Source organism: Plectrocnemia conspersa, unplaced genomic scaffold (assembly GCF_051122295.1).
Source record: "Plectrocnemia conspersa isolate PC_06_02 unplaced genomic scaffold, ASM5112229v1 ptg000011l, whole genome shotgun sequence".
Lineage (NCBI taxonomy): Eukaryota > Metazoa > Arthropoda > Insecta > Trichoptera > Polycentropodidae > Plectrocnemia > Plectrocnemia conspersa.
The window spans coordinates 21,151,570-21,165,784 of record NW_028277175.1 but is presented as its reverse complement, the minus strand read 5'-3'; the positions used below and the strand labels follow the sequence as shown (position 1 = coordinate 21,165,784).

Sequence of the window (14,215 nt, the reverse complement as noted above, 5' to 3'; positions counted from 1 at the left end):
ATTATGGTTGCCAACAGTCCCGGATTGACCGGGATTATCCAGGCGTGTCTAATTGTTCCAGAGTTTCAAAGAACGAGTAGGCCTAAGATCACTTCAGACATTTTTGAATTATATTATCGAGATGATTATTTTTTTAGCTTCCACCAAACATTTTTGACAAGGATTTCTGAGGTAACCTTTTTCTATTTTTAGCTGTCCTGATTTAAAACTTCATAATTATGGTAAGCCTATGTGGGCCTTAGGGCCACGTGTCCCGGAATTATCTCAGAAAAAGAAGACAACCCTGGCTACACCTATATATCGCAAATTTTATACAGCAGATGCGAATATCTATATCTTAGCACCGTAAAATATGCAAATAGATGCGAAAATTGTAATTTTAGGGATAATACTGTATTTTTACCTATTTCGATATTTTGACTCAAAAATATCTCATTTGGAATGACGTTTTTTAGTTAATTTATGTAGTTTAAAGTTTTCAAAAAAAAAAACATTTTTTTAACTTTTAAATATTAGACATACTTTTCATTAATTTTTTTTATTTATTTACTGTGAAATGGCAGGCACTAGCCCAATGCGTTACAACGAGGTGACAAACAACTAATAACATAATTATATTTTTATTAATAGCATAATTATTAATAACTTAAACTTAATTCTGCTACTGAAATTCAACAATAAAAGCATTAGACTACCTCGAATCATACTTTTGATATTCCTCAAGTTTCATGTGACATAACCTCAAATGTTCTCATTTATATAATATGTATGTGTGTGCGTATTTATGTGTATGTATACGTATATATGTAGATATATAGATGTACTTAAAAAAAAAAAATTATATTTTTGGCCAGCATGACGCATTATGTTAACCTGCCAGGTCACGACGGTCTTAATTTTAATAAATAAATAAATATTTTCTTAAAAAGATATCATGTACTATCTAATTTGCTTACATATTTATTTTTGATATTTAAAAAATTCAAGCACACAAAAACAAGAAATGTTACTAATGTACTCTTCAACATATTCTTGCCATAAATATATTTGGCTCTAGTAGATACACCTATCATGTTTTTCCCTCATTGGTTCTAACCATTTTATATAATAGAAGTGTGAGTTTCTTCATTTGCTTTTTATTTAATTTTTTAGTAAAATTTTAAGACTCAAAAAGCATTTGAATCTACAATTTTTTTAGTGGTTTTGTGGACTTCCGAAAAGTGAGAATAGCACGAAATCGTACCGTCGCCGTAGTAGTGGGAACCGGTACGCGACAATTGGGCGACGGACAAATGGGCGATTCCGGTCAATTGGGCGACGGTCAATTGGGCGATGGTTATTTGGGCGACGGTCATATGGGCGACAGAAATTTAAAAAAACTTGCACGCTTTGCTTTATTTTGAATATAAATAAAATATACATTAAAACGAAAATGTATATTAAATGAAAAACAATTTTATTTTCAAATTATTAACTCATATTATAATTATATGCAATACCATGTAAATATTCTATGATATTTTTTCTATTGTACCTCAAAACTTTTATAAAAATTCTTTGGTCTATTCTTTTCATAAAGATATCCATTCCAAAAATATTTTTCCTTGTCTTTTTGACTTAATATGTCTGAATTATCCATTTATAAAGAATATAAACTGTGGTAACTCAAATTAGTCGCTCTCAACAATAATCTATAAAAAACAATTATCTATAAATAACACATATAATATAACCCACATGTGAATATAAAGCTACATACTTATTTTCTTGCTGTACTGAATTTTTTTACCAAAAACACAATGACACTGTGACAAAGTGTTTTAAAACCACGACAAAAATAATTTTCAAAGACGCAACGAAACTTTTTTCGAATGTTTTCAGTCAAAATTCAAAAGTATACTGAGCGCTAGTTATGGGTTTTTATATTTATATATAACTACCCTATCTAATTTTAAATAGATAACTGTAAAATATGCGATTTTTGTGAAATCCCAAAGTTTATTCTCACATTAATTTCCAAGGCTCAAAACATAAAAAAAATCGCGGAAAGGGCAAAATCCACGATAAACATTTATCAGCGCTAGTTCTAGCTTATTATATTTATATATAACCACTCTATCCAGTTTAAAATAGATAACGGTAAAATATGCGATTTTTGGAAATTCCAAAAGATTGTTCTCACAGTAATTTATAAATCTCAAAACATAAAAAAATCTCGTAAAGGGTAAAATCCACGATAAACACTTATCAGCGCTAGTTCTGTGTTATTATATTTTTATATACCTATCCTATCTAATTTAAAATAGATAACTGTAAAATATGCGATTTTTGGAAATTCCAAAAGCTTGTTCTCACAGTAGTTTCCAAGGCTCAAAACATAAAAAAAATTCGCGTAAGGGCCCACTAAGAACATTTATCAGGTAGGTATTTATAATAAAATTACCGACTTAAGCCGTGTGCTTTAAGTGTTTTATGATATCGGGTAACTCTCTTATATTCTTGAATGAAAAAAATCAAACTGTTTAAGTGATATTTTATGATTAAATAAGCACAAATGATAAGTAAATATATACATACTATATCTTATGTAGGTATATTATATTTTGTTTAGACCGAATAATGTTTTCATTTTTTAATTCTATTATAAAAAATATTACTTATATTTTCGTATGTACGTATATGTATATATATATATTTTAATATGTATTAAATTATGTAAATTATTTAATTAATTATAGGATCATGATTTGCTACACATTTATTTGTAATGCATTATTATTGTATCGCCCAAAAGACCGTCGCCCAAAAGGCCATCGCCCATTTGTCCGTCGCCCATTTTGAATCGCCCATTTGACCGTCGCCCAATTGACCGTGTCCCGTGGGAACGGTCGGTAACCAAGCGTTTCTATTACTATGACGAGGGCGTGATATTATTACTTTTGATTTGTGTTTTTAACTTCTGAGAAGTGATATAATTTGCGCATACATATTTCAAAATTCGGTTTAAATATATTTCGTCTAATTCTCAATACTCGAAAGTCGTAAAATCAAGTGTCAGGTACGCGGAGCACGATCTCCCGCCACATCTCCCCTCCCCAACCCTGATATCCCGTAAATTTATCAATAGTCACTCATGACAGCTCAGGTTGGAGGTTAGAACTAGCCTTAATTGAACAAAAACTGGCAGCCTAAGACCATATGCAGTCTTATACACACACATTGAGAATCTTTCGATTATAATAAAATAGCAACAAGTTATTAAATCATGTAGAACATGTGTCGATTTTTAAAAACTAACCTAAAACAATAAGTAAGTTCTACAAGTTTGCAGCTCATAATTTATAAGGGCGGAACATGCGGTCGCACATATTACGACATTTTTAAATACACAATTTTATTTAGCACTAGCCACTGCACAATCCCAAATTAAACTATTTTCAAAAATTCACTGGAATAGATTGAGAAGCTTTGGCGTATCGCCGAAGCGCCACTGAAACCACCTTCACTGAACAGCTTTTTTTAAAAAAAAAGTCGACCATATACCTCCGTTTAAAAGCGCTGGCGAAACGCCGAATCGTAACTGAAAACCACTGTCACTTGGGCCAAAGTTGAAATTTAAAAAAACGGCCATATACCGCGAGTTTTATCTCAAGGTCGCGACGAAACGATTTTATATTGAAAATATGACGGGCGGTGGGGGGTATTTATAGGATGAAAAATAGTTCATTCGGGCCATTCGAACAATGGCGGCGGTCGTGTTCACTCGTCGCGATCACATCACTTTGCACTGCACTGTTTATCGACGGTGTTGGCGATCGGTGGCTGTACCTTGTTTCCATGACGAGCGTCGGGGGCGCGGGCGTCGGTGCGGTCCTCCAATACAGGACATAGGGCTCCCGGGGCAGAGGGCGCCGCGGGGCGCAGTCTTGCCGATAGACGACGCTAGGCAGCCATACGAGGTTCAGCTCCGGCGCCGAGAGCATAGCTGACGACTGCCGGCGGACGAACGCAGACACCGACGACCCCCACCATGCCGGGCAGGGGTGGGTGCGCGCAACCGCCGGCACGCGACCCAACCTACCCCTTTTGCCATTGCACAAAAGGTTGCACTGAAATTGCATACTTTTTTTACAATAGGGCGACCTGAATGCATCCATATAAAATACGAGGGGTTAATTTAAACGAGTATATAGAAAAAAAATGGCTAACTTGATTAGCTATAATTTAGATACAGGTTTATTTCAAATCGGCCATTTTAGTTTGGGCAGCAAAAAGTAAAAATTTTAGCATAAAAATAATGATCACAACTTATTAAAAACAATTAAAAATACTGCTTTACTACTTTGTTTCAAATTAGTACCAATTCAATACAAAAAAAATAATAATTCTATAAATATATATCACAATCAAAGATACACGAAAGACCATATTGAACAAAGTTTCATGTAAATAAGATAAAATACATAAATGACAAATTTGGTACATCAGAAAAACGACTATTAATGGCCGAAATATTTAGTTATTAGGAAAATAATCGCAGTTTATGACCATCAAATTCAAATATAAAAAAAATCAGTTTAAAATTGTTGAAGTTGAAATTAACTTATGACAGCAACAATGTTTATTGAGTTATACTATGCTGTTAAAATAGTAGGTGAGGTCTATCGTATTTATGTAATAGACCAATTCATTTAACTTTTTGAGTATCGTGCAAGAAAATTGAACATTTTGATTCACTAGCCTAGTCACAAGACATCACATTTTTAGGGAATTAATACCAACTCTAATAGTTTCACGAAATACTTTGCTTTCTGTCGTAAATGATCAATTTTTCGTTGCACGTTATAATACAATTGAGAAATTGATTAATTTTGTTGCGTAAGAAAAGCTTAGATCAAACTTTTTAACACTCATAAAAAGAACAGTTTGCAGTGTGGTTCTAAAAGAGCTTAAAATGGCCAGAAAGTCAAAGAAGAACGTGATTGTTTTAAGATTAAGCTATAATACACGTCCAGAATATTTATTCTGAATCCGGATTCCGATTCAGGCTACAAGAAATTAACATTCAAATTAAGAGATTCGCCCAGGTTGCATGAGTATCTATGACGGATTGTCGAGCCAAGATCGTCTTTTATTCGATCGCCCCCCTCTCCCCTTGTTCAGAGACTAAGGCCATACAAATTAAAAACATATTCTAAAACATATTTATCACCAATATAATCTTAAGAAATCATCTCACACACAAAATTCCATGGCCAGTGCCGGAAGGAATTTTTTCATAATACATTTGAAGGTATGTTATATAAAATCACATTCAATTGCTTGGAATTGTTGTTAACTGTTATTTTACGAAATCTCTACGAGAAGTAGAGTTTCACGAAAACTAATAATTTAGTACCAAAAAAAAAAAAAAGAATTTGGTTAGCGCTAGTGCCACAAGCTACCTTCTGAAAACAACAAAGTTGTGTTCACTACTAAAAAACTATTACATTAAATTTCACATTTCATTAAAAATATAACTTTATTTATTTTCAGACAAGACTGGAATTAGGAAAGTCATCAGATTGTAATTTTGGTATTAAGTTAAACAAGTTATTATTAAGCAATTGGGATTTGGTCGATTAACTAATATCTGGATGCATATATTTTTTGTTCATTCGCAAACACTGATGTGGTAATGGTAGAGAGTAAAGATTAATATATTAGAAGAATAATTATATAGGAGTTTATAACCTTATCATTATTAAATAGTTCCATTCCTACGACTAGGTCAATATGCAAGGAGCATAATTCAAGAATGTCAGAATGGAAACTCCAGCTTGATATATTGGTTTTAACTCATTCAATTAACCACAAAAGAGTACATCGTTATCTTTGACATCTATTCATTTTGGTTCATCTATATAAACTTTGATCAACTAGTCATTAAGATATTGCTACCTCAATATTGGCCTTTCATTGATATTCTGGGCTAGTCTCTCTTCTTCAATGCTGATTTTTGTCTCTCCACTTCAGGGCGTTCTTACACAATCTCGCGCTTCATAAATTATTTGGTCACACAAAGTTTTTACAATTAAACTTGAAATAAGAATCAATCATTATTGTCACCTATTCGAGATCTTGCGAGCACAAAATGTAGATTAGATTAAATATATTCGGACAGGAACGAATTGAAAATAAAACAATGGAATACTATGTTAGTAAATATTTAAAAATAATTTGAATAATTCGATTACTACAGACGCATAAAAAATATATGAATTATACTATAGGATTTTTTAGAATTTTATAAAAAAATAGATACATAAATTTATATAAAAAAATACTAAACCCAAAACTCAATTCTGAATCTAACATATACACCATAATTCATATTATTTGTATATAAATCAAACTTATTTAACAAATTGCCTGTTTTAAATGAAGTAATCATTGATCGCGTTATAAAAAATATACTACACAAATAATTATAGCACACATTCACACCGCATTAATGAGTCACGATTTCATGGACAAAGTTCATAAACCTCTAAAAACAACGCATTCAAACACCTCTATAATTTTTAACAAATAATTATATATAGAGATTTTTCCTCAGCGAAGGATTAAGACTCGAATGCATGAGCATGTGAGTTTTCTTAGCAAAATAATTATGTGTAGTGGTTTTCCTTCTACAGAAAAAATAAAATTACACCCATACCTGATTATAATAGCATTTAATAATGATGCTTTCATTTCTATGTATGAGCTTACAAACAGTTTAGTTATACGGCTTTTTTATTGCACTGCAACACGACATATAATAAACTAATATTATTTTATAATAAAAAATATGGTTACGTGAACCGATGGTTGCCGTTTCGTCCGAAACTTCTCAATGATTTGAATATTGTAGTTTGCCGACACCAACACATTTGCAAATTTTGCACGCTTGATACACGTATAATCGTAAGGTTCGTCCTATGTTATTCTAAAAACACAAATTTTAAACAAGTTTTCGTTTATATGAATTTGAAACCTAGTATTCTATGTGTATAGACAAACTGTCATTTTTTTATACAGTTAGGCATAGACACAATACTTATAAGTCTTACTATCTGGCAAAATTAAAACAGATAAAACAAAATATGATTTTATAATTTGAAATACGTACATATATAATATAATTATATGACGAAAGCAGAAACTCCACATCAAAGCGATTATCCTGCATCAACATCAACTGCCGTTTCTAATAATAGTCAAAAACTGTTTTAAGTCGATTGGAATATCATGATAACTCTACATACAATTAATATTGCACAGAATAAATATTTATATGCAAGCAATAGCTTATTTCTTAGTATACCATGCTGCTGATACGTACTATGCTTATTGGAATTTCAGTCCATTTCCTTTAGTCTACTATGACCAGCTGCAGTTAAGTATGTATCAACATTACCGAGCAACAGTTGATCAAACTATAGAAACTTAGTTTCTGCGTACAATATAATTGAAGTAACAGTACGATTTAATTAAAGAGTTGATGTGAAGTATATTATGTAAAACACAATATATTCCCAAGTTAATATTAATACACGTGGATTGTGGTAGTCATCTTTTTTTTATGGTTCTGTAGTGAAACTGAGTATTCAATATAATACATATTTAAATAGGCGAGAACTTCGGTAGCTAAGATGAGGTCATATTTTCCTTGGGGTTCAAAAGTGTAACTAAGCAAAATTTGTAACGGATAAATTTTCATATAAATTGCATGAGAGAAAGTGAAAGGATGCTTTTGTTCCGAAAGGTTACTTATTGTGGAAAATTGTAGATATAAACTAGTACGATAGACCAGTAGTATAATTCGTTGACAAATACCTGAAAGACCTGGGCTCGAATCCCATATGGACCCTAGTGTTTTTAAATTTATATTAAGTTTGGGAGATCAGAATTAATGAGTACTATAAAATTATAATTTCGGTTGATCGTCACAGATTAGGTTTTCCTAGATTTTCTTTATCTCACGGATGAATAATTCATATATTGATTGTGAGCTGTAATAATAGTTATTAATTAATATAATTTATGTATGTCATTGGTTTTTACAGATTTTGATTTGAGCCTGATGTCTCACTTGTGTTTACCCCTTTGTAACGCATTGGGCTAACGATTGGCATGTTGCACCGGAATATTAACAAAAATAAATTAGTGGCTTGCGTCAGTGAGGTTATAATGGATTCATATAATAATAAAATAAATTGAACCTAACCGCACTTGACTTTGCCATAATGTGAACGAACTCGAAAAACGGGGTTAGAAAATCGTCTGGAGTCCGAATCCCGAAGCCTGCGGGTCTACTGCACCCGCGTGCCATCTAAATCGATATGCACCCTTATATACATTATATATAAAGTCCATTTTGGCGAACCGCCAAATCATGCAAGTTTCCATGGGGTGTCTTCACCCTAACAATTTTACAATTCAGACCGATTTGATCCTTATGCATATATAGCATAGAGATCTAAGTCGTATGCTTAAGTCTCATGCATTAATATACCGATCGGAAATTTGGTCCTTATTGCCCTTGGCCTTTGAGGATTGATTGGCTTGCCGATGCTTCAGGGTGCGTTTCGAGTGTCGTTGTCGCAGGGTTTTTATCTTTCATAATAATAACTTTAGGGGTGGTTTTCGCTCGCGGTCGCCTCTGGGGTTGCCGTATTGATCGCGACGAAGGAGCGGCGGGGCGCGGGAGGGGGATGCTGGATCGAGATAATGCGAAAACGAGCGATGATAAGAGACGTGTCTCCTTCACTTTCGGTTTTTCGGGTCAGACACGCAGTCGGATGAAAAAAAGAGATTTGCATATTTATCTGGATGCGTCGCGGGGAATTTTAATTTTAGCGAAATTCTTCGGCGCTGCTTATAAATAGACAAAATTCAGAGCGCCAATTCTGAACATGATTCTGAATAGATAAAGTGCTGGCACATGCTAATTTTCAAGTATTCATATCGAAATATTTGGCATTTCGAGGCAAAATATTTTTAAATATTTATTTTAGCGTCTGAAATAAAAGTTGGAATAAAAATATATTATCTAGACACAAACTTGGGTGCATAATGTATTTTAATATGACTGGAAAAGTTAGAGGGTCATAAAAAGCAACCACAATTAAAACTTTGCAGTATATTATCTTCATTAATGTAAATTATACGATGGCGCACTTAAAAGTAGCCTGTAGTTTGCGTTAAGCCGACAAGGACTACTTGTAAGTCCTCCATTGTCATTAATATAAATTATAACATAAAAAATTATGCATAGAATGTGCATATTTGACAACATAGAATGAAGTATAATTTTTACGAATGAAAATTTTTAAATGACTGAATTTTAAATCGTGAAAAAATACGTAAATACGCATAATAAATCAAAATATTTTCAGTTTTGTGCCTGCCACACACATTTTTGTTATGCTGACGTACGTGATGATCGGAGATTTGTACGAATTATGTAATTGCATTCCAAGATAAACCATAAGCAAAAACGGTTCAATGGTTTTGCAAATACAAAACGATTTTGACAAGCCTGTGGAATGTGTTATCCGTGGATGACAAATGCATGATGATATTACAATGGTGCCGAATCTCTAGCTGTTCAAACTACATACGTCGGTAACGCAGAAAGGCAGAAAAAAATAACAAATATAAATCTTTACCAACCTATATAAACGCGTACAATTCGTACACCAGACACCTCGATTTGAAATATACTTCCGTCAGAACTTCCATTAGATACTCCCAACTTGGTACACACGAGAGTTAGAATCCGAATTAGCGCAAAGTGGAGCTACGCTGAGTATCGACTGAGACTGAAAAAGCAGCCGCTTCCCATTTCACATCAACCCGATCTTCTGAAACGACTGATACGATAATATATGTAGTAGAATACCACATGTTGATGTCTTTTCAGTTATTATACAATAAAGGTAAGACCGGTGCAAAGTTGCATTAGCACCAAAAAATAGTTGTACCGTATAATATAATACCAGACGAAGAAAAAGTATCATATAGAAATACAACAAAAGGAAATTATTTGCTTTATAAATAAGTTATAACACTCATGTGATTAAGCATCCCTAAAATAATAACTAATTCGAATTATTTGCAATCATTTCTATAATACAGTACCATGATCGTTGATTTAGTATATTATATCAGTAGGATTGATACATTATCAGAGAAAGTGAATTTATTGATTCACAGCTGTTTAAGCGTCTGCATTTTCAGAGCGCTTACGTCAAAATTATCGCCTTTAAAATTATAAATAAATGTTTGTATTGATCAAAGTATTAACTGAACACGTTTGCCAATAATTAAACACGTCAATACCGACGCTTCGACTGAGTTTTTCCATTGTTGGAAATCATAAGTTATGAGTCATAACGAATGCAACGTCGAATACAAAGCTATTCCGGCTACTGTGAAATATACTTGGATATAAATTCACAAATGATAAAAGGAGCCCTAATAAAAACATACAAGACCTCGTAACATGCGTATAATAAAAGCTTATTACGTTGTCTCTAAAAATATGTTATCTTTCGCTCTTTCATTCAAATTAGCCCATACATTTCTCAGAGGAAAAAACACACTAATACAGCAATACAACAGGGTTAATTGGCCGCTCAGACGGACTTGACATTCAAAAGGCGGCATTTTCGGGTCGGTCTGGTCGCTCCGAAGACATCGCCCTCAGGAATTTTCCTATGTGCGGCATTGCCAAAAGCAACCCTCCCAGAGAGCGAGAGGATAGGGGATGTTTGTGCGAGCGAAAGCCGCAGAAAGGGACGAAACATTTCCCCAGTTGCCATATTTGCGGCCGGAGAAAAGTTTTCCTTTTTGCTAAAATGAGTAAATGTATTAATTTTTATTGCGTATCTACATTGGTATGTTGTTATGCGCATACAAACAATACATAAAACACGTGTTAGTTAAAATAAAATGAGTAATATGGAAGGCGCGCCCAATCGTTAGCGAAAGTTCAATTGTCCCGTAAAATCCATTACGTTTAATAGAGTATAGCCAACATCAATCAACGTGTGTGATGACCGTCAGTGGTCGTCAAAATTCGGTAACTTAATATCATTATTTATACAACATAATTGATTATACCAATAAAGTAACACTTCTAGTACATGCTATGTTGTACGCTGTACATACAATATTTTTTTAGTGACTCCATAAAGCGGGATTAACTTTCATTGGATATAGATAATACTGTGTAATGGTTTTTAACAGCCAAACTGCTATCATTGTAGTGTCAAGTTAATAATATATTTTTTTGGACTGAGGCATATAAGACAAGTAATAGGCTATAGCGTCAAAAAATACTAAGAACTATATAATTATATAATAAATCAATACATATTTCTAGAACAATATTATTAATAAAAATCAAAGTATAGTTATCAGCACTGTGCATGTTTATAATACACACCTATGTATGTATATGTTTATTACTGAAAAAATATATTAATATAGTATAACCCACACAGTTTGATCGTCAGATTAGAACCGTATGTTCGGCACGCGACACGAACCGGTCGATGAGATCCGCCCATTTTATTTGATCACGCCAACGTAAAAGGGGGGCATTTTTAAAGTCAGGAAATGCAAAAACCAGGGTTGAAGGGGGGTTGTAAAAAACCCATGTCGAGCCTGTTATATATTTTAAACAGAGAGAGAAAGAAAAAAAACGAGAAATTTATAACAAAACGCACTCCCGAAACGAAGCTCGGATGGAAAAATAGACACGCAATTAATTACTTAAAAATGTATATACATATATATACAAAATATTCAAGTTTTATCTACTACATATGTACACAAGAACGCTTAAAAAGTTTACTAGAAAATATATGGAAATATTTGCAAAAATCGCTTTAGTATCAAGCATTTTAAAAAAATAGTAAATAAAATCGTTCACAAATACATTTTATGTTATATTCTCGCATACGAAGTATGGAGAGATGAGATTTGTTGAAAAAGTGACATCAATAAATTTCAATTAAGATCTATAGACATCATGTAATATGATGTATGTATTATCTACTACTTAAAATGTGAAATTGTGACAAGAAATGACGAATGCATTGCGAAAAAAATCATATTAACATTTAGTAAAAATAAAGTTACTGTTGCACTTTCATATTGAGTAGATGCATTCTAGTTCCTTGATGTTTTTAATTTCTCGAAAAATGAGAATTTTCAATTCTCGATTTTCTCGAGAAATTTTGAAAAAAAAACATAAATTTAATATTTAGAATGTTACTATAATAATATTATATATAATTGTAGATTCTCTATATTATTGATAAATAGGGAACTGGATGATCGTTGAGGAGAACAAACTTTAATAGGATAATGATTTGTTTTAATGGACGCGAATAAGCGAAGGACCAGAACGGATCGATATATCGGGCTCCAGAATTTATACCCGAATCGTCTATTTATTTATATATATATCGTGAAAATTGTCAATAACAACTGTTGCTACTACATCTTTTATATTTAGAACAAAATAAAGATAAAATACTTCATTGGATTATTGAAAAAACGATGTTTAAATTCGCCAACAGGCAAATATAATGACGTAACTCTGTGGAAAGCCTCCATAAATTTTTGTAATCTGCTGATTACCTCGCGAAGCGGTTTCATCTTATCTGATCATTAATTTACTTCTTTATGAAAATCGTTAACAATTTTTACCATTAAAATATTTCCGGCCTGTTAAAGCTTTCAAGATAGCATGCATATTTTCAAACATCTGGCACGGACCTACTATTTTTATGTAATGAGAAAAGGTGGAAACTGCATTATCTTATATTAATTTTTTAAATTGAATTTAGAAATATTATTCAATCGGAATCCTGAATAGTGAACAGTTAATATATGCTTATTTTTGTATTATTATTGACAAAAATTTAATTTTTGCTGTTATTCAAAAATAATATTCATCCAATAAAATAAAATAAAAAATAAAACGTTTGCGTATTTTCGCCTTTTCTAAGCGATAAAATATAAAACTGCCATTTTGCATATCAAATATAAATTGTAGCCATTATTTGGAATATATAGCACCATTAAGGTTTTCCCGAATGTGTATGCATACGAGAGATATTTCAAAAGCGGACACGTTTTTAAAACAATTTATATGTATTACATACGTATGTATGATATATACTAAAATAATATTATATTATACAAGCACTGGATGTTTTCGCGCTTTCTAAAAAACCGTGTTTTAAAAATGCAAATGGAATATAAAAATATATTTTAAATTTGTACACACTTCGGTAAACAGCTTATATATTGTGTGAGCAAAAAAACAGTAAAAAAATGCTCAACTTCCACCCCGGCTCTACGCTATTTAGCACTGTAACATACAGCGAGCAAATGTAAAGCCAGGGGTTCTTAATTACTTTTTGAAATATTTTTAATAAATTTACTTATAGTACAAAATAATTTAAATTTATTTTTTACAAATCTGACATGTTTATCTAATGCGCCATGATAGCCTTTATATTATACAAAACAGCTTAAGCATATCATACGTCAGCTCATACAGCTACTCATATAGACACACCTATTTCTATTTAAAATGCACACAGAATAAAGCTTAAAAACACAAATAAATAAATGTGTTCCATCCTACATAAATTGTTCTAGCTTATCGTAGTTATCGTTGACAATATCATTGCGTGTGTTAAGCTCATTGAGTTAGCTTGTATAAGGGGAGTGTTCATTGAATGCTGACTTCTTTACCGCAACGGTCAAGAATTAGGGACGCAATCACGATTCTAGAGCAGAGGTCAGAAAAATATTTTTATATAGAGCTGAATCCGAAATATTTTAGGCAGGAAACAAAATTTAAGTGAGCTTCTAAAAAGAAAGAAACGGAATTTTGGTCTAAAATTTTCAATTTTAGCATTTATATATATAATCAATTATGAATTTTAACATTTATCGCAAATTGCTTCAAATATGCGTATCTATTAATAAGCTTTACTTATGAAAATAATGGGATTGCTTTTATTGAGATAACATTTCATAAAACTTGTTCGAAGTTCGTCACTACCTATCCTCAAAATTTATTGCAAATGATCATCTTTTAATGTTGATCTAAAATTGTGATTTGACTGCTGTTAAATACAAGTATAAATCCCCAAACTATTGT

General features: G+C 32.2%; 1 protein-coding gene across 6 annotated transcripts in view; it reads right to left on the bottom strand.

Annotated features, from left to right (window-relative positions):
* gus (splA/ryanodine receptor domain and SOCS box containing gustavus) overlaps positions 1-14,215 on the bottom strand; it is a 176,352-nt gene that overhangs the window by 56,289 nt on the left and 105,848 nt on the right. For 2 of the 6 annotated variants that reach the window (XM_088198298.1, XM_088198299.1), the window contains exon 1: positions 3,829-5,407. The exons of 3 other annotated variants lie outside the window; for them this stretch is intronic. In XM_088198298.1, coding sequence (XP_088054424.1) covers positions 3,829-4,157 — 329 coding nt within the window. In that variant the 5' untranslated portion in view covers positions 4,158-5,407. Of the gene's footprint in view, positions 1-3,828; positions 5,408-14,215 lie in introns of those variants that run through there. One more of the 6 variants, XM_088198303.1, reaches the window with a different exon arrangement.